Source organism: Macaca mulatta, chromosome 1, assembly GCF_049350105.2.
Source record: "Macaca mulatta isolate MMU2019108-1 chromosome 1, T2T-MMU8v2.0, whole genome shotgun sequence".
Classification (NCBI taxonomy): Eukaryota; Metazoa; Chordata; class Mammalia; order Primates; family Cercopithecidae; genus Macaca; species Macaca mulatta.
In genome coordinates, this window is record NC_133406.1 from 55836868 (window position 1) to 55859812 (window position 22945).

At 35.0% G+C, this 22945-nt stretch overlaps 1 protein-coding gene across 5 annotated transcripts in view; it reads left to right on the forward strand.

The window, feature by feature from the left end:
* The window catches only part of NEK7 (NIMA related kinase 7), a 145974-nt gene that overhangs the window by 50237 nt on the left and 72792 nt on the right, over positions 1–22945 (forward strand). For 3 of the 5 annotated variants that reach the window (XM_077991365.1, XM_077991366.1, XM_077991369.1), the window contains exons 2-3: positions 1305–1396; positions 19141–19225. In XM_077991365.1, the coding sequence (XP_077847491.1) occupies positions 1305–1396; positions 19141–19225 (177 nt within the window). 5 annotated transcript variants of the gene reach the window in all.

The following is a 22945-nucleotide window of genomic DNA, read 5'->3' on the forward strand; positions in this document are numbered from 1 at the left end:
GTGTTTTGTTTGTTTATTTTGGGACAGGGTCTTGCCCTGTCACCCAATCTGAAATGCAGTGGTATGATTGGTACTGCAACCTTGACCTCTCAAACTCATGCAATACTCCCACCTCAGCCTCCTGAGGAGCTGGGACCACAGGCACCTGCCACCACGCCCAGTTAATTATTTTTATTTTTAGTAGAGACCACGTCTCCCTATGTTGCCCAGGCTGGTAATCCATTTATTAATTAAATGCATTAATAATATAATAATAATAATAGCTTGATTGAGCTATTGCACAATGTGTGCATATTTCAGAATATGTATGATAAATATATACAGCTTTTGTCAATTAAGATAATTTTAGTATTTGAGATAATTTAATGCTGTGAGAAGGCTTGTTTATGATGTTTAAGGCTTTCGAAGTCCTTAGCCAAATCATAGGGATGTTCACGGTGGCCCTTGTTGAACTCTAGACTACAATTTCTGTTTCTCTGTTTCCAAGAGACTGTAAGAAATGCCATACAGCCTCTTAGCATCTCAACTGCATTTCCGCAATCTGCATAACAGTCAGTGGAAAAAACATGCTTAGATGTTGGGTTCGCTTTTCTTGGCTTCCTTCAGCCCTTCAATACTCTGGACCGCTAATTTGTCTCTATTTCTTTAGCTCTGTGATGCATTAAAGCATATATATATACACGCACACACAAGTATATATGCACACACATGTATACACATAATATACACATATGACACATATGTATGTGTATATATGTATACTTTTTTTTTTTTTTTTTGGTAAAACTGTCCTTGGAGAACTTGTCTGAACTATCTTGTCACTATGAACGCAAAGATTGCCTATACTCTTCCATACCCATACACACATACAAATGTGCTTTTCTTAAAAACAGTGTTAAGATAATTTTGTACAATTCATTATGCAAAGTGTTGTTTTTGATTTAATATATTCCAAATTCTTATTAGAATAATTCAGCAAATATTTATTTACTATATGTTTATCCCTGTTCCAAGCACTGTAGGGATAAAGTGATACATAAAAGAATTTCCTAACCTTATTTGGCTTATATTTTGGCAAGGTGGATAGCTTCAACAAATAACTATGCAATTAACTAAATGTAATTTTGATAATGATAAGAACAATATCTTTTGAGTACATAGAATATGGAAATTTGTTTTTGAGTCTTAGTTTTTCATTTCATATTATATTTCATACATTTTAAAATATCACTAAAACATTTAATTTTAATTTTTCTTTCTTTTACTTTCTCTCTCTCTCTCTCTCTTTTTTTTTAATAACAAAGATGGAGTCTCGCTATGTTGCCCAGGCTGGTCGTGAATTCCTAGGCTCAAGTGATCCTCCTGCTTTGTCCTTCCAAAGTGCCTGGGATTACAGGTATGAGCTACCATGCCGGGTCTAATATTTATTTATATATTTATTTATTTATTTATTTGGAGATGGAGTCTGTGTCACCCAGGCTGGAGTGCAGTGGCATGTTCTCAACTTACTGCAACCTCTGCCTCCTGGGTTCAAGCAATTCTCGTGCCTCACCCTCCCTAGTAGCTGGGACTACAGGCGCCTGCCACCATTCCTGGCTATTTTTTGTACTTTAGTAGAGACAGGGTTTCACCGTGTTGCCCAGGCTGGTCTTGAACTCCTGAGCTCAGGCAATCTGCCTGCCTGGGCCTCCCAAGGTGCTAGGATTACAGCTCTGAACACCATGTCTGTCCTATTTTTATTGTTTTAGAGATAGGGTCCTACTCTGTCACTTAGGCTGGAGTTCAGTGGTGTTATCATAGCTTACCGTAACTTTAAACCCCTGGGTTCAAGTGTTCCTCCTGCCTCACCTCCTGCAGTTATACCACTGCAGAAACAACTGGGGCTTCTCCCACAGGAGCTCGGCGTGGGTGCATCTGTGGACAGCCTTCCTGGAACACTTCAGGGTTACTCTATCCTCAGGAGGAGCACTCTACACATTCAGGCTTGTGTGAGAGGTAGAGTCACAACCCCTCTCTACATGGAACATCAGCATTCCTGCAGATGAAATGAGGTACCTGTCTGATCTCAATAGCCAGAACACTGGTTTAGGAGTGTTACTGGGAGGTGGATCACTTTCCTGCTGGCCTGGAAGGAGAGCTGTGGTGCCTTCCTTCTTTCCCCCGAAAGACATCAGTGGATTTCACTGAGCACTTCCCTAGCCACCTCTGTCAAGAGTGCGACCTCTGCCTACCATTGAGATATTGCCCACCGTTGGGATATTGCATTTATCACCTGCTTTAGCTACAGCCAGTTTTACCCATGGGCATGTCCTACTAGCCTGAAGCCTGAACTGTTCAACCCAGTGAATAAAATATTGGAGAAAACTTTTTTAAAAAATGCACACCATTGGGGACTGAAATAAGCTTCATGAGACCTCCGCTATTCTGGCCCCACAGGAGCCAGTGAATCTGCTCATACACCCAGCACATTGCTACTATAACCATCATCTGAGAAAGCCAGCATCTTGCACAAAGGTTCTCTGTAACCAAGGAATTCATACAGTCTTTGCTACTGAAAGCCCCCAGAGCTAAAGCTAGATGACAGTGAATTCACATCGTCATGGGGGAAATAAAACCCAATGAATAAAAAATAAAATACAAAAATAATTAGTAGAAATAGTTTACCTAGTTGAGAAGGAACCTGAAAAATAATTCTGGGAATATGAAAAAATAGGGTTCTATAACACCCCTAGAAGATCACAGTAACTTTCCAGCAGTGGATCCAAATCAAGATGAGATCTTCGAAATACCAGGCAAAGAATTCAAAAGGTTGATTATTAAGTTACTCAAGGAACTATGAGAGAGAGATGCAAACCAACATAAGTTTTTAAAACTATTCTGGATATGGATGAAAATTTTCTGAAGAGATGGATATTTTAATGAAAAATCAATCAGAACTTCTTGAAAAAAAAGACACATTTAGGGAACTACAAAATGCAATGGAAAGTTTTAACAATAGACTAGACCAAGTAGAAGAAAGAATTTCAGAGCTTGAAGTCAAGGCTTTCAAATTAACGCAGTCATACAAAAATAAAGGACAAAGAATTAAGAGAAATGAACAAAAGGTCTCCAAGAAATATGGGATTATATAAAATGGCCAAACCTAAGAATTATAGGTATTTCTGAAGGAGAAGAAAAAACAAAGTTTGGAAAACCTATTTGAGGGAATAATTGAGGAAAACTTCTCTGGCCTTACTAGAGATTTAGAAATGTAAATACAAGAAACACAGAGAACTCCTGTAGACTTATTACAAGAGGAATATCATCAAAGCATATAGTCGTTAGGCTACCTAAAGTCAATTTGAAAGATAGAATTCTAACAATGGTAAGACAAAAACATCAGGCAACCTACAATGGAAGCCATATAAGATGAACAGCAGAGTTCTCAGCAGAAACCTTATAGGCCAGAAGGGATTGGGGTCCTATCTTTAGTCTCCATAAAAAGAATAATTGACAACCAAGAATTTTGTATTGAGCAAAACTAGTTTTTATTAATGAAGGACAAACAGTCTTTCTCAGACACACAAATGCTGAAGGAATTTGTCAATACTAGACCAGCCATGCAAGAAATTCGAAACGGAATTCTAAATCTTGAAACAAAAGGTTGATATACATGAGAATGGAAACCCCTGAAAGCATAAAATTCACAAGGCTTATAAAACAATAACAAAATGAAGAGAACAAAGTCACTAGGTAACAACATGATGACTGGAACAGTACCTCACATCTCAATATTAATATTAAATGTAAATGGTTTAAATGCTCCACATAAAACAAGCTTGTCCAATCCACATCCCATGCACTACATGTGGTCTGGGATTGCTTTGAATGCAGCCCAACACAAACTCTTAAACTTTCTTAAAACATTATAAATATTTTTGCATTTTTATTTTATTTATTTTTATTTTGCTCATCAGCTATCGTTAGTTTATGGGTGACCCAAGACAATTCTTCTTCCGTTGTGGCCTAAGTAAGCCAAAAGATTGGCTTACTTAGCCAATCTTGGACACCTCTTACCTAAAAGATACAGACTGGCAGAATGGATACAAATCAAAAGCCAAATAAGTATTGTTTTCAGGAGATACACCTAACACATAAGGATTCTTGTGGACTTAAGGTAAAGGAGTGGAAAAAGATATTTCATGCAAATGGAAACTAAAAGCAAGCAGGAATAGCTATTCTTATATCAGATAAAATAGTATTTAAAGCAATAACAGTAAAAAAAGAAAAGCATCATTATAGGATGATGAAAGGGATCAGTTCAACAAGAAGATATAACAATCCTAAACATATATGTACCCAACTCTGGAGTTCCCAGATTCATAAAGCAATACCACTAGATTAAAGAAAAGAGGTAGCAACACAACAATAGTGGGGACTTTAACACTCCACTGACAGTACTAGACAGATCATTGAAGCAGAAATTCAACAAAGAAACACTGGACTTAAACAGCACTCTAGAAAAAATGAAGCTGCACTGTAAACGAGTGAACCTAATAGATATTCACAGAACATTCTACCCAAGAACTGCAGAATATACATTTTTCTCATCAGCACAAGGTATAACACATTCTCCAAGATAGATCATATGATAGACCACAAAATTTGAGTCTCAATAAATTTATAAAAGTAGAAATCACATCAAGTATATTCTCAGACCACAGACCACAGCAAAATAAAACTAGAAATCAATTCCAGAAGGAACCGTCAAATCTGTACAAATACATGGAAATTAAACAGTCTGCTTCTGAATGATTTTTGGGTTAACCATGAGATCAAGATGGAAATTTAAATACTTTTCAAAATGGATGATAACAGTGGCACAAGTTATCAAAATCTCCAGGATACAGCAAAGACAGTGTTAAGAGGAAAGTTTATAGTGCTAAATGTCTACATCAAAAAGTCTGAAAGATCACAAATTGACAACCCAATATCACACCTTCTTCATAGAGAAACAGGAACAAACCAAACCCAAGCTAGCAGAAGAAAAGAAGTAACAAAGATCAGGGCAGAACTAAATGAAATTGGAACAAACAAACAAACAAAAGTACAAAAGATAATGAAACAAAAAGCTGGTTACTTGAAAAGATAAAATTGATAGGCCACTAGCTAGATTGACCAGGAAAAGAAGAGCGAAGATCCAAATAAGCTCAATTAAAAGTGAAACTGGAGACATTACAATCAATATCACAGAAATACAAAAGATCATTTGATATTACTATGAACACCTTATATGCACAAACTAGAAAACCTAGAGGAAATTGATTAAATTCCTAGAAAAAGACAGCCCTCCTAGATTGAATCAGGAAGAAATAGAAATTCTGAACAGACCAATCTCAAGCAATGAGATTGAATCAGTCATTAAATAACCAAAAAACAACTGCCAAGAAAAATAAGCCCAGGGCCTCATAGATTCACAGACAAATTCTACCAGACATTCAAAGAAGAGTTAGTACCCAGTGTACTGAAACTGTTTTCTAAAGATTGAGGAGGGAATCCTTCTTAACTCATTTTATGAAGCCAATGTCACCCTGATATCAAAGCCAGGAAAGGACATAACTGAAAAAGTAAACTACGGACCAGTATTTGTAAAACACAGATGCAAAACTCCTCAACAAAGTGTTAGCAAACCAAACTCAACAGCACATCAAAAATAAATAAATAAATAAATAAATAAATAAATAAAAATTCACCATGATCAAGTGGGTTGCAGGGATGGTTCAACGCAGTAAGTCAATAAATAAGATTGATCACATGAACAGAATTGAAAACAAAACCATATAATCATCTCAGTAGATGCAGAAAAAGCATTTGATAAAAGCCAGCATCTCCTTATGATAAAAACCCTCAATAAACTAGGCATAAAGAAACATACCTCAAAATAATAAAAGCCATATATGATAAACCCACAGCCAACATCATACTGAATGGGACAGAGTTGAAAGCATTCCCCCTAAGAACTGGAACAAGATAAGAATGCCTACTTTCACCACTTCTATTCAATATAGTACTTGAAGACTTAGCCAGAGCTATCAGGCAAGAGACGGAAATAAAGCACATCCAGATTGGAAAAGAGGAAGTCAAACTGTCTCTGTGTGCTTATTATATGATCTTATACTGGAAAACCCCAAAGACTTCTCCAAAACACTCCTAGATCTGATAAATGAATTAAGTATCAAGTTACAAAATCATTGTACAGGAATCAGTAACACTGCTATACACCAACAATGAACAGGCTAATAATTAAATGAAGGAGTCAATCCCTTTTACAATACCTACCTACAAAAAAAAAAAAAAAAAAGCTCCAAGCCTAGGAATATACTTAACCAAGTAGGTGAAAGATCTCTACAAGGAGAACTACAAAACACTGCTGAAATAAACAAAACAAATGAAAATACATCCCATGCTCAGGGATTGAAAGAATCAATATTGTGAAAATGACCATACTGCCCAAAGCAGTCCTGTGAAATTCCTATGAAAATACCAATATCATTTTCACAGAATTAGGAAAAACAATCCTCTAGTTTATATGGAACCAAAAAGCCCAAATAGCTAAAGCAGTCCTAAGCAAAAAGCATAAGTCTGGAAGCATTACATTACCTGACTTCAAATCATACTACAAGGCTATAGTAATCCAAGCTACATGGTACTGGTATAAAAGTAGATGCAAAGACTAATGGAACAGAATAGCAAACCCCGAAATAAAGACAGACACTTACAACGAACTGATCTTTGACAAAGAATACAAAAACATAAATTGGGAAATGGACATCCTATTTGATTAATGGCGCTGGGAAAACTGGATAGCCACATGTAGAAAAATGAAACTAGATCCCTATCTCTCACCATATTACAAAAGTTAACTCAAAATGGATTAAAGATTTAAATCCGAGACCTGAAACTGTAAAAATTCTAGAAGAAAACCTAAGGAAAACTCTTCTGGACATTGACCTAGGCAACGAATTTATGATGAAGACTCCAAAAAACAACTTCAACTGCAACAAAATAAATAAATGGTACCAAATTAAATTAAAAAACTTCTACACAGCAAAAGAAATAATCATCAGAATAGACAACCTGTAGAATGGGAGAAAATATTTGCAAATTATGAACCCAAAAGGACCGATATGCAGAATATACAAAGAACTCAAATCAGCAAGAAAAAAAATGTAATTAAAAGATTAACAAAACAAAACAAAAAAAATATGAATAGACATTTCTCAAAAGAAGATATACAAGTGGCCAACAAATATGAAAAAATGCCCAACATCACTTATTATCAGGGAAATGCAAATTAAAACCATAATGAGATGCCACCTTACCCCAGCCACAATGGCCATTATTTTAAAAGTCATAGATTCTAGCATGGATATGGTAAAAAAGGAACACTTACACACTGCTGGTGGGAATGTAAATCAGTACCACCTCTATGGAAAGCAGTATGGAAATATCTCAAAGAACTCAAAGTAAATCTATTTGATCTAGCAATTCCACTGATGGATGTCTACCCAAAGGAAAAGAAGTCAGTGTATCAAAAAGATACTTGCATGTATATGTTTATTACAGCACAATTTATAATTGCAAAGAAATGGAATCAACCCAAGTACCCCTCAGCTGATGAATGGATAAAGAAATGTGTGCGTGTGTATATATGTTTTATATATATCTATATATTAAATTTATATATATTTACATAAACATGTTTATAATAACAGTTTATGTGTATTTTATATAATAATATATTAAAATGTGTGTGTATATATGTGTGTATGTGTGTGTGTGTGTGTGTAGAATATTACTCAGCTGTAACAAAGAATGAAATAATGTCTTTTGCAGCAACTTGGATGGAACTGGAGGGCATTATTCTAGATGAAGTAACTGAGGAATCAAAAATCAAATACTGCATGTTCTTACTTATAAGTAGGAGCCTAGTTATGGGTACACAAAGGCATACAGTGTGGGATAATGGACATTGGAGACTCAGAATGGGGAAGGGTGGGAGGGATGTGAGGGATGAAAAACTACTTTTTGGGTACAATATACACTACTCCAGTGGCAGGTGCATTAAAATCCTAGACTTCACCACTATATACACATTTTAAAACATTATTGTATAAAATATATAGAATTTTTATTTGTCAGTTTAAATAGCTGAAACAATTCAGGGTTTACATTTTTGGCAGTAATATCACAGAGGTGATGTTTTCTGCTTAGTGCATTGTATTTGGAGGCACATATCTGCATGTCCCATTACTGGTGATGTTAACTTTTGATTATTTGGCTGATGTGATATCTGCCAGGCTCTCTACTATGAAATCACTCTTTTTCCCTTTGTAATTAATAATAATAATTGCATTAAAATGTTGTAATAAAAATAATTGTTTTTTTGGGGAGGGTGGGAAATACTGTGAGACACTGTAAAAACTTTGCTGCACTAGTCATCCATTGATGATTCTTGCCTGAATTAGTTATTTCTGTGATGACTGGGAAATACTGAATTTTAAATCCCAGTGTTCTTTCTTTATTAGGTGGCATTCTTTTGTAAGAAGTAGGTTCCCCATTTTCACTATTTATTAATTTATATTGTTATCAGCTCATGGGTTCTTTATTCAATGGATTTGTTACTCTCAAATTGTGCCAAATGTGGCTGACGGGAACCCATTCAAGCTGGCTTTTGTGTCTTTTTGACATGTCCACATTGTTCTTTGAATACTACCTTGTCTTTGGCACAACAAAACGTTTCAGGCTCAGCTTGTACTTTCTCACCCTGGGTCCTGGAACCAATTATTTCTCCAAAGAACCCTAATTCCTTTAAGTGGAGAAGGGCTTTAGACACCAAGGTTGGTAGTAGGTTAGTTTAATGTGTTTAACTATAAATGTTGAGACTGGGATACTAGAAACATTCATCGTTCTTTTCAAAGATCTGATAGTTATCCTAGTAGTTCTTAAAAACTCATCATAACACAGAAATGTAAGAATGAGCTATCAACTCTAAACACTTATTTTTTTGTGTTGTCTGATATAGACATGTCACTTGCTTGATTATGGGAAGTACTGGATGACTCAGTTAAATGGAGGCAGGAAAGTGAGGTCAGGAATATTCCTGCTGAATGGTGACTTGGGGCCAAGAAAAATATTAGTTCTGGATTTGAGTGTTCAGACTCTGCCAAGTATCAGTCACCATAAAGTTTCCATGATACCCTTTCATTTTTTAGGTATCACATGTACATATAGCTCAATCAGTAATTTTCCTTTGGATGGGAGTAGTGTTGCTATTTAAATATGATTGATTTTTTGTTATTTATGAGCTGTAGTTGTAATCAATGAAGTGTCTTATTAATATTCTCAGAATATTTAAATGGTACATATAACTGGAAGGAATATTGAAGAGTTTATTAATAACCTTGAAGGTTGAAAAGGCACTTTATTTCAAGAAAAGGAAACTATTAAATAAGTTGGGACTAATATGCGTCAACTCTTTAGAATTCTGAAAAAAATCAGAAAACTAAAAACTTCTGAAGCTCTATTTGAAATCTCTTCAAATTGGTAAGCACATAGTTTGATATTTAAGATTTCATACTATGTCAATAATTCATTTTAGGGAAACTTTAATAGCATCATGGAATTATTACTTGGAAGCATAAAGAGGAAGTCTGTTTAAATAATCTTTGGAAACATAAAGAGGAAGTGCATTTAAACAAATAGAATCTATGGATATTCTTGGTTAAATTGGATTTACTTTACATTTTAAGTTAAAAGTTGAATTTGAAAGATTATGAGATTAACCGCTCTTTAAATCTTTCTTCATTAAGTATATATAGCATGAATAATTTTTCTTTGGTTTAACATTCTTTAATATGATTATTTGTTTTCTGCCTAAAGTCCAATTATAAAGTTTTTTTGACAAAAATTATGATCACAGGTAAAATGCACCAATGATTTTTCTTAAAAACATATTTTTAAGCCTCATTAAAAAAACTTTTGTATTGCATGTTTTAATGCTATATAATTGGCCAAGAATCAAATTAATGTTTTGAAATGTATATTGGTTTATTTTAGGTCAATTTCTGCAAAATAAATTTCAAAGATGAAATTCACTGAAGATGTCTATAGATGTAGATTAAAGCTTCTTGTTTTGATTAAGATTTTAGCTAAGGTAAATATGTTAGCTGTAGTTTTTCAATTCAAGTAATATTCAGGAAAAAGTATATACTTAGCATGATTTAATTTGCTGGTAATTATCTTAAAATTTTAGCTTTAGAAAAATTAACTTATTAAATATGGGAACTAGAAAAGGCATTATTTTCATTTAGGGAACTGTTACAATGTTATTGCAGTTTTTACATGAAGATAGTTATCTAGTATAATGTTATCTAGTATAGTGTCATTGAGGACTGTATTATTTGTAATATATACAGTATATTGTACTTTGTTTAATAGTTTTCTTATCAGGGTCATATGAATTATGAAAATTCAATCCACTGGCAAACAGATCTGATGTCTTTAAACTAAATGGTTTTGTCATTTAATTAGCGTTTGTATCTGATATTCAGATTCCTAATTTTGTTCTTTTATTTTCCATAAAATATGTGACCATACGCAATAATAGGGTAAGAAGATTGTTTTACTTTAATGTGCATTGAGTTTCTGGATATATGTGAAAATATTTGTAGTACTTAAAATATTTGGGGTTACCATAATATGCTTAAGAGAACTTTTGTCAATCACACTAAAAAGCTTTAGGTGATAAACAACTAATTGGTTTGAGAATTTCAAGACAATATATTGAACTCCCCTTCCCCAAAGAAATTTTGACTATTATAAAACTGTTCTGTATGGTTTTTCTCCTAATAACTTAGTTAGGTTTTTCTGTGTGAATCTCATTATGTATTTTGTCCTTCCTGACACCTGCCCTATGTTTATTTCCCCTCTATTACCTACTTTCGATGGTGGTACCACCATGTGCTGTTTCCCCCAAGCTAAAATCGTGGAATCATTTTTAACTTCCATTTTCCATCACCCACCATATCTAATCAGTCACAAGTCCTAAAAGTCAAAACAAGCAATGCTAACATCGATCCTCTATTCTCCATTTCCTTTCATGTTTTATTCATTCAGCGATGTTTATTGAGTGTCCATTATATGCCAGCTGCTTGCTGATGAGTACAGCAGGGAACAAAATGACAGTCTCATCCTCTGCTACTTATATCATAGCAGAGGAGATACACAATAAAAAAGTAAATAGTAAGACAATTACAAATTGTTATAATTCCTGTGTAGAAACTAAAGCGTGAAGATATGAATCAAGCAAGGGTCAGGGTGGGGGCAGGACACTACTTTGGCGAGGGCAGTTAGGATAGAGCTGATTTTGAACTAGCCATTCAGGGATTCTGGGCCTAGAGGATGGTAAATACAAAGGTCTGATGCCAGAAAGGATTTCACAGATTTCAAGAACAGAAAGGAGTTTAGTGCTGATGGAAGGCATTCACTAAGAGAGACTGGGCTGGTAATGTGGGAGAGGCAGGCAGGAGGTTACTTACAGAATTCTACTGTTTTTCAGAAAGGAGTTTGAATTTTATTCTAAGAACAATGAGAGTGTTATAATTTCATTTATGTTTCAAAATATCACTTTGGAGAGAATGGTAGAAAAGGAGAGATCAATTAGTAGGCCATTATGGTAGTCCCAGGTAGAGACATGATGATAACTTGTAGGGTAGTATTAGTGGTAATGGAGGAAGATGAACAAATTTCAGGTGTATTTTGGAAGTAGAACAAATGATGCTTACTGATGTGTTGAATGTAGGGAGCAAGTTTCATTTTAAAATGTCCTTGATGAAGTGGTAAAAGAGTATTATTCTTATAAAATGTCAGCTTTTGAGTATATGTCTTTTAATATGATATGTGAAATTGGAAGTGCGCTTAAAGTTCTACTGCAGCAAATCAAAGTTGTCTCAAGGAAAAGCATTTGTGCAGTTGTTTGAAGAGCAAGGTGAGTAGCTACTGTTTTCATGGAACACCATGTTTACTTGAAAGCAAGACAATATTCAGACAGGCATTTCATAGGTATTTTTAGGAAAACGAACTGCCTGTCCTTTAAAGGAAAACGACTGACATTATTTGTTGTTAATGATATTTGAACTTTTAAAGTGAAAATTAGAGTTATGCAAAACCTGTATTCATCAGTATGACCTTGACATTTTCTTGGTATTTAAAGATTTTTTGGATGAGATTAGTGGTGATCTTGACTAATGTGATTTTTTAAATGGTATAATGAAATAGCCAACATTTAGAAGATCTGAATAACTCAGTGGACTAAAAATTTTCAGATGACCAATGTAAAAAATCTTGTATAATAAAGATCTATGCAAAGGGCAAGATAGACTATTGGATTTTAAGAGTATGAAGGTTCATAGAAATAATTTGAGTGTGCACACTGCAGTTTGGGAACCTACCACCTGACAAATTTGGTATAGTATGAAAGAAGAATATCTACAGTGATATAAAATGGTTATTAAAATACTTCTGTTTTTTTCACCTATACATTTGTGGAAGGACAGATTTTTTAATATATATCCATGCACCACATAATGATGCTTTATGGACTGCATATAAAACTTACGGTTTCTTAAGATTATAATGAAGATGAAAAATTCCTATTGCCTAGTGATATCATAGGTGTTGTAATGTTTGTAGTGCAATACATTACCTTTTCCATGTTTAGATACACAAATACCACTGTGTTTCAGTTGTCTATGGTATTCAGTATAATAACACGCTATACAGATTTGTAGCCTAAGAGCAATAGGTTATACCATATAGTTTAGCTGTGTAGTAGGCTATACCATCTAGGTTTGTGGAAGTACACTCCATGATGTTCATACAGTGACAAAATCAACTAAGAAGATATTTCTTAGCACATGTCCTCTTCATTGAGCAACATATGTCTGTACTTCAACCAAAACAATGTGTCTCAACAGATTGAATGCAGAAACTTTTTCTATGAGGATAGACATTAAGTTTGCAGAATGTAAGACACTTCTTCCCTTCTAACTAACTTTTGGAAAATGTAGCTATTTATAAAATAGATAGATAGATAGATAGATAGATAGATAGATAGATAGATAAAATGGGCTTATGCTATTGGTAAATAAATTAGTATGTATTTTTTAAATTTCTGAGTTTTAATTGCCAATATGGAGAATATAGATGGATTTAACCCACATAAACAAAAGGTCTTTAGAGACCTCAGGTAAAGAAATGTGGAGACCTAAAAGTTTGAGAATTGTGAGGCTGGGTCAATTGAGTAGATGGTGATGCATGTAGAAATAAAAAAAAGATTGGAGGAAAAGCAAGTTTTGTAGTGCATGAGAGGTGGAATCCTTTATTCCGGTGGAAACACCAAGTGGACAGTTAGATATAGGTATTTGTAGTTCAGAGCTCAGGATAGATACCTGCAGTGAAGATACAAATTTCAGAGTAACCATATAACAGTAGTATTCCAAGGCCATGATCCTGGCCAGTCATGATGACTCACTCCTGAAATCCCAGCACTTTGGGAGGCTGAGGTGGGAGGATCACTTGAGCCCAGCAGTTCTAGACTAGCCTGGGCCACATAGTGTAACCCCATCTCTACAAAAAATAAAAAATAAAAAATTTAAAAAAAATTTAAAGGACATTATTCTGGACGACTTGAAAAGTGTGTAGGTTAAAAAAAAAAAAAAAAAAAAAAAAAAGATTCAAGTCTTGGAGGACTCCAGCATGTATAAGTTAAATAGAAAAGGGAACTTAGAATAGCTAGGAGAGAAACCAGGAGGATGTGAAGAACAGAACATTCAGGAAAGTGGGTTAGTTGTGTTGACAGCTGGTGGAGGATGATTAAGAGGTACCTCATGATGACTCTTGTCATCTCTTGTCTGTATTGGTGCAGTAGCCTGTTAACTGGCTTTCTTGCTTGTGGTTGTGCCCATCTGTCCTATTGCTAGAAAGATAGTCTTTCAAAGATAGTGAACTTCCCTCTCTTTCAGCTGCTTAAAACCTAACAATATCTCTCTCATTTCAAATGGATATCATAATTTTTTTTTCCATAAACTGACACTTGTGTATTTTTAGATTAATCTTTTGCTACTAATTCCCTACCCACTGTCTCCCACAACTCACCAACTTTAATTTGAAATTACTTTTAAATTGGTGTGTACTATACTTTTTACTGTTTTGATGTGTTCTTTCCTCTTCTCAGAATTCCTCTCTTCCCTAGCTCATCTTTTCCTATTCATTATTTAAAACCCAATTCAGGCAGCACCTTCTTTGGGGAGTGTTTTGTTTGTTTGTTTGAAGATTGGTTGCCAGATTTGTTAAATGTGATGATAGTTTTTTGGTCATTGATTTTATACTTAATTTGTAGCAATAATTACTTGATTTTTCTTGACATGCATGTATTCATTCATTCATTAAATAAATATTCCTTCAGCCACCTATTTTGTACCAGGTATTGATGTAAGCACTGGTGATACAGCTGTGGATGACACAATTGTGTCCCTGAAACATAGAACTTACAATCTGGAAGATTGAATGCATATTAAAATATGTTATATATTAAAGTATATTTTTCTTTCCATTTATGAAAGGATTAGTGGTACAAGATAAACTATTTGGTCTTCTGAGGACATAAGTAATGGTGTTAAATCAGTATGTAAACATTGACATATTCTATAATAACATTAAGAACCCACTGAAGGCTGGGTGTGGGGGCTCACCCCTGTAATCCCCGCACTTTGGGAGGCCAAGGCGGATGGATCACCTGAGGTCAGGAGTTCCAGACCAGCCTGACCAACATGGTAAAACCCTATCTCTACTAAAAATACAAAATTTAGCTGGGTGTGGTGGCACACGCCTGTAATCCTAGCTACTTAAGAGGTTGAGGCAGGAGAATCACTTGAACCCAGGAGGAAGAGGTTTCAGTGAGCCGCGATTACGCCACTGCACTCCAGCCTGGGTGGCAGAGCGAGATTGCGTCACATGGAATTATGTTAGATGTATTATGCAAATAATTTTTATTCATTGTACTTACTGTAATAGGTATACGTTTTCATCCACAGTTCCTGCATCATAACTCCCATAATGCTGTTACAGCCTTTTGTTCTAATATTGGGGTGCCTCAGGGCTCAGAAGCAGGCCTCAGAAAACAATCTCTCTCTGTGACCTTCTCCTGCCCTCTCACCTGCTTCTTTCTCTCCCGAAGGAAGGGGTCTTCCCCCACCTTTCTGTCTTGGAGACAGCCATAAAGAAGTTTTCTGACCTGCTCTGTCTGATTGTAGGTCTTAACACCTTCATTTCAGAAGGGGTTCTGTCCCATACTCTGGAGGAGGAATGCTGCACAAAGAGGCCAAGAAGAAGCTGAACAGACAGGCCTCGCTGGGTTTCCCCACTCAGTCTGTTAGTATTTGATCATAGCTTTTTTGTCCAGTCACATTTCTGTATGTTTGTCAATCATGCCTAGCCAATGAAATCTCCACAAAAGGCCCAAGCGGCCGGGTTCAGGGCGCTTCCGGATAACTGAACACATTGGAGGTTCCTGGAGTGTGTTGTGTCTGCAGAGGGCATGGAAGCTCTGCACCCCTTCCCCCATACTTGCCCATGCATCTCTCCATCCGTATGCTTTGTAATATTCTTTATAATAGACCGGTAAACGTATTTCCCTTCCGGAGGTCTGTGAGCCGCTCTGGCAAATAAACCCAAAGAGGGGGTCGTGGGAACCCCAGCTTGAAGTGGGTTGGTCAGAAGTTCCAGAACTGATGGAAAGGGGGCGGTGGTCTTGTGGGACTGAGCCCTTAGCTTGTGGGATCTGGTGCTATCTCCAGGAAGATAGTGTTGGAATTGAATTGGAAGAAACCCAGCTAATGTCCACTGCAGAACTGATTATTTGCTTGATGTGTGGAGAGAAACCTCTACACATTTGGTCACAGAAGTCTTATTGTGATTGTTGTGGTGTGAGAGCAGAGGAAAAACACAGTTTGTGGTTTTTTTCACTCTTTTTAAGTTTAAATTCAATATGAGAAATTTATTGAGAAATTTATGTGCAGAGGCTCCTTGACCTTCTTTATGAGGATACCGTAGAAGTGAGTTCTTTATGTATTCTACAGTAAAACACTTTAAGTTTCCTTGAGTTTTGTATTTCTTTTTTCATGATTTTATTTACTTAGATATTGTAACTTATCAGTAGCTCTAGCAAACCCACTTTATTATAACCTAGCACAGAATTTCTCAAAATGTCTTCTTTGGATCAGTCAGACTGAGGGATATTTTAAAATGTTACACAAAGAAAACAAAGCAAAGAAGAAAGTTAAAAAACTTTTACTAATTGCAGGCCTGCTTGGATCCTTTGCTATGCTATTCACTATGACTCTTCAAGAGAGATTCATATAAAAAATAGTATTTCATAGGGGTCTTTGACCAAGAAACTCTTTTCTTTTTTTTCATGGAATATCTTGTGAAACTGTCTGTGGGACACTAGGTATGAAATGCTGATTTTAATATTGGATTTCATACTAAAAGGTATTTGGATTCACTTTTAGAATTATCCTTCATCCTCCTCCCCTCCTTGAATCCCATACTGTATAAACATGATTATTTATCATGACCAAGTGGGGTTCATCCCAGAAATGAATACTGGTTTAATATTCAAAATTGAATCAACATAATTCAACATTTTAACAGATTAAAAAAGTAAAAACATGTAATAATTTCCATAGACGCAAAATTTTTTATAAAAATCTAACATCTATTCTTTGTAAAAACTTCCAGCAAACAATAGAAGGGAATTATCAACCTGATAAATCAGGGCATCTATAGAAAATGTATAGCTAACATAATACTTACTGGTGACAGATTTAATACTTTTTTCCTAAGATTAAGAGCAAGGAAAGGATGTCTGCTCTCTACTTCTATTCATTGTACTGGAGGGTCTATCTATTGTAGTAAGGCAAAAAACTACAGAAAAAGCTACTTGGACTAATATGCAAGTTTAGGAATTTTGCAAGATACAGGGGCAATATGCAAAAATGTTTTATTCCTATACATTAATAACCATCAGAAAATTGAATTTAAAAACTCCACCATTTATAGTAACATCAAAAAATATAAAACAGTAAATAATCTGAAAAGAGATGTGAAAGACCAGTATAATGAAACTGGAAGCCATATTGAAAGAAACTTAAAATAAATGAGATATTCTCTGTTCATGAGTTTGAAAACCCCATATTATTAACATGTCAGTTCTCCCCAAATCGATCTTTAAGGTTGATGTAATCCCAATCAAAATCTGAGCAGTTTTTAGAAAATTGAAACAAGCAGATTGATTTTACAATTCGTATTAAAATCAGACATGTAATTAAGTAGATATCAAGACTTTATAATAAGCTATAGTAATTAATACTGTAGTTTTATGTAGAGTAGTAATAGTACGTGTAGTATGTACATTATAGGCAGTACTACACTGTATAGTGTAGTATTGGTGTTAGTGCAGATAGACCAGTGGAACAGCAAAGAAAGTGCAAATACATATATGTGTGTGTATATACGTGTGTGTGTATATATATAAACACATGATCATTTGGTATATGACAAAGATGACATAGCAGCAGTGCAGTGTGGTAAAGGATAATCTTTTCAATATGTCATTTGAGGTCAGTTGGATATCCGTAAAGAAAAACAAAGATTGACTTTGACTTATATCATTAAAAAAACTTAATTCCAGATGGTTTGTAGATCTAAATATTAAAGGTTAAAAAAATAAACCTTACATTAGAAAATAATGTGAGAACTTAGAGTAGAAAAATAATTCATAAATAGTACACAAAGCATTAATCATAAAGAAAAAGATTACTTAGACCACATTAAAATTATGAATTTCTTTTTTTTTTTTTTTTTTTTTTTTGAGACGGAGTCTAGCTCTGTAGCCCAGGCTGGAGTGCAGTGGTGCCATCTCGGCTCACTGCAAGCTCCCCCTCCCAGATTCACACCATTCTCCTGCCTCAGCCTCCCAAGTAGCTGGGACTACAGGTGCCCACCACCACGCCTGGCTAAGTTTTTTGTATTTTTAGTAGAGACGGGGTTTCATGGTTTTAGACAGGATGATCTTGATCTCCTGACCTTCTGATCCACCCGCCTCAGCCCCACAAAATGCTGGGATGACAGGCGTGAGCCACTGCGCCCAGCCATGAATTTCTATTCATTAGTTCATGGAAAGACACCATTGGAAAGGTTTTAAAAAGACAAGTCACAGGGTAGAAGAAGAAATTTGTAATACAAATGAACCATGCCCAGAATATTTGTATTGGTTTTTAAAGAGTATGATGAAGTGAAGATGTGTTTTAGTTGTTCCATCAGTTAATCCCATTTAAAAGAGACCGTAGTTTTTTGAGTCTCAGATTTTAGTCATAAAGTAACATTTATAAAGAACCTAGAAACACGTAGTATTGAGTAGAATCGGTGCAAATGTAGTTCCTGGAGTGTAAGGGCTGTGCGTGATTAATATTTCAATTTTTGAGTCTTGTGCAATACCTGGCACGTAATTACCTTCAGCCTAGTTTACTGAATTAATGGATGAATGCTTTATAATTACAAAGTATGCATAAAAGAGGAGACACTCATATGAGGACTGGCCTTTGAAGTTTAAATTTAAAAAATCACAGTAAACAGTTGGATGAAAGAATAAAAGTACTAACATTTTTAGGATAAGGTGCATTTTAGGGATGTAAAACATTGAACTTTATAGGGAGTGTACTCTGATACTTCTAATAGTGGCTGGATAGAGGAAAGTATCTTTGATTTAAAAGGCGGAATGGAGAAGAAAGAATTTCATCTCAGGAAACGGGATTTTCTAAGCAAATAATGCTTTTGAAGAAGTGGAAATGGTTGAGACTGAATATTTGTGGGAGCTAACATTGCTTGGATTTAGCAAATGGCAGAAGAGTGTGGTGTATCTCAGTGAATTTTTGAAGCATCAGGTAAATTTACTATTTGAATGCATGCATCAGGCGTATGATAAATGATGTGAATTGGTAATGATTACATTATTTAAATTTCAACTGTACATTTTTGCAGAGTTCTAAAGTTCCTGTTGCTTCAGACAATGGATGAGCAATCACAAGGAATGCAAGGGCCGCCCATTCCTCAGTTCCAACCACAGGTAATTTATCCTAATTAAGGTGGGCAGAAGTATATATAATCTATGTTAAATATGTGTAAGCAAGTAGTACAGTTGCTTTAGGAAATAAAGTAGCACAAAAGTACTAATTTTGAGTTTCCAAGTTTTAATCAGCATTTTTTTTTTGCTTTGTTTTTCAGTTTTGTTTATGGCTTTTAGGTATAATTGTTTTAGGTGTAATTAGTACACTTTTTAGATATAATTATTTAGGTGTAATATATTATTTATTTTTAATTGATACAGTACAATTGCACATATTTTAGGGGTGCAGTTTGCCATTTCGATAGAAATATTTATTTTAAAATATTGTTTGATAATGCTTAGTTCCCGTTGGCAAACATGAAAACAAAAAGGCAGCTTTAGCTTTTAACTTTGTTTGAATGACCTGTAAGCTCTGAACATTAGTATTAGGTTTAGGGAAGGAAGACAAAAAAAAAAAAAAAGATGAGACTGCGCCTAAGTTTGGGAGTGCCAGTACATTTTGTACCTGCCCCTGCTTTAGTGGGCTGATCTTGCCTTGCCCACAGCTGCCTTCCATGATGGTTACTTTTCTCTCCCTCTCACTTGTAGTGTATTTCTCCTGTGATATATTTGCTTGTTTCTTGTATTTAATAACATAAAATGAGGTGAAAAAATCTTTTAGTAAAAAATGTACATATATTCATTATTTAGCATCCTGCATTCAGTGTGAATGCTTGTCATAAAGCTAATGTGTAATGACATGTTTAAAATAACAGTCGCCACCCCATGTCAGGGCGATACCTCATTTTTATTGCTGTTGTTCCTGAAGACTATATTTCTCAGCTTGGTGTTTGAGGCATTCTACAATATGTCTCACGTATACTCTGCTAGCCTTGTCCCAGTTTTGTTTGGATAGTATTTCTGAAAACATTTGGGCAATTGATAAGTGTTCTTTCACAAGAGTTCTGTAGTCAAGTAGGTTTAAGAGACTTGGGGAAAACAGCAACTTTGTGGCAGTACTTCCTCAGAGCCTTTCCTACACTAGTGTGCATTGTGAATGAATTTTGAAGAGTGGTATAGGCTTTAGTGTTTTCCAAACTTAATTTGTCTATGGAATCCTTTTTTTATTTTTAGTGCATCTGTTGACTTCTCGCAGAAGCACTGTTCGGAGAATAACCATCTATAAAAAAAGATCTTTTCTGCTTCTGTGACTTTGTTCATTTTGTACCCTCCATCTTCCCCTCCAATTTTCTAAAACCTGCCCGTCCTTTAAGAACCATCAACAAAGCCGTCTCTACCATAAAGCTTTGTCTGATCCTCTGAAAGCAGTATCTTTCCTTGGAAATGTGGTATCTTCTTTGCATCTCTCTTCTGGTATTTCTGATACTTTGGTGTCATTTTTATATGGGCATTTTTCTTATCTCTCTTATTAGATTAAAATCTCCTTGAGGGAAAGGACTGTGTCTTACTTACCGTGGATGCCCTGTGGTACTTTAGTTTCTCACATGTAGCAAGGGCTCAATAAGAATATGTAATTGAAACCAACCAGAGACTCAATGAAATGAGTCCTTTACTTAATTGCACTATTACATTGCTTTTCTTTGTTATACCTGTCTGAATTTTCTATATTGAGTAAAAAGACCCCTTAGCTTAAAGTAAGGCCAATATTTTAATTTCAAGAAGATTTTTTTTTAAAGTCCCCATATATATTTATGTTATGGTCATAAATTATATTATCAAGATTATAATAAACATATCTATTAAATATAGACCTCTTAGGACTCATTTTACACACATATGCAAACATTATTGTTTCATATTATATTATTTCCAGCAAAGACAATAAAATAACACCTCTAAAAATTAGGTAGTTCATGTTTTGAGATTTTGAGATTCACAGTTTTTAACAACCTTCTGTTTCAAAGAGGAAAAAAATAAGCACTTTCATTTTTGCCTCCTACTGACTCACCAACCAGGAAAGGTCGGAGTGGCAGTAGGAGGGAAAAATAAAAGTGATTGTTTTCCTGTGAGACACTGGGCTGCCCCACAGTATAAATTTCAAAATTATAGAAGCAGTTCTGCATTTCTTTTCACACTGTTCCTTTCGTTTATGCCTCCTGCTGCTGCTCCTGTGTGGGTGGACCTCTCTCCCTGTTGGAAACAGGCAAGTGTCATCCAAGGTTCTAGCTGCCTTGTGGCAGGTGGGGGAAGGGAGATACATTTCTTTTTCCTCCTCTCTGCATTCACACTGATGGTGTGAGACAGTGAAAGAAAGATTACCTGACAAGAGCTTATAGGCATTATTGGTTATTAAGTCTTTGAAAAACGTTACTGCTCTCAGTAGCATTATTTTAGAAGACTGGGAAAGGACAGCCTCTGCTCAGCTTTGACAACCTTTTTTTGTTTTGTTCCACACCACTGACCTGAGTAATGGGGGTGATATGGCAACATCTGGTTAGCCCAGTGACTTCTTTCACTTTTGTAGTAGAAGTCTGGGCATAAACAGAAAACTAAGGAAGTCAGGTTTCTGAGTGTCAAATACCAATTCCCTGTTATAATTATAAGTGATATCTTGGCATATCCATTCTTTTTCTTGTTTCAAAGTGAATACTGTCACTCCATAATGCATAATATGTGGACTCATTTTTAGTACAGTATAAGTTCCTTTTGTTTTGTTTTAGAATGTGAGATTTATGTTTCTTTATTAATGTATTTTGAAATTTTTTCTATCGGCTCCACTCTTTCCCACCCTCCCTTTTTTTCCTCCTTTCTTCCTTTCTTGATTCCTTCCACTAGCATCTAGAAGGTATTGAAAGGATATTTTGACTAGATTCTTGTTCTGTATATTTTCATTGCCTTTGGACTCTTGTTTGTGGAACAGTGGATTTAGGTTTAAAAAAAATTCTAATTATATAAAAGGTGGTGACTGGGAAATAGTAAAATTTTTACTCTTTACTATAAGACTAATTTTAAACAATGGAAGTTTACAATTAACATTTTGTGAGCATTTTGATTTATGGTTATTGGCTGAAGATGGCTATGGTAGAGTCACATTTTTTCCAAAATGTTAATTATAAACCAATTATAATCAGAGTACAATTTTAAGAATTTTTATGAGTTATTAGAAGGAGGATTAATTTTCATTGTGATGTGATCAGAGGCCTAGGTTATGTTTTTTTTAAATTTGAAGATAGTGTAATACTTTGGCTACTTATGATAGAGAAAAGACATGTCACTCAGATCTGTGGGTAGAAAAACAAATATTCCTTATTCTTACAGTGTGGAAAGTATGAAAATCTTATCTTGGAGTCTTGCAACTTAACCTGTAAGGTAGACTGACCATTCCTTTAAGCTTCATGGCAGTTCAGACTGTAATCCATTTACTATTTTGCATCTCTGTGAAGTGAATGTGGAGGGATGAAATAAAGTTTACCTTGAGTAGCATGTTCAGGGTAGTAATCAGGGTTCATTGTAGGCCAGCCAGAAAGAAAGTATCCCACCCTATTGGGTATGAATTTTAGTCTCGATAACTATATTACCTTCTTTTTTCTCTAGCTTATCTTCTGGAGTTACTTTCTTTGTGAAATAAGTGTCATTTAACTTGTTTCTTTTGGTCAACTGATTTTACCAACGTGTTTGTCATAGGCATTGAGCAGAGTGCTTCTATTTTTGGAAGTCTTTTCAGAAATTTAGATGTTACATTCTCCTAGTAACAGTTTCCTTTATTGAATAACTTTATTG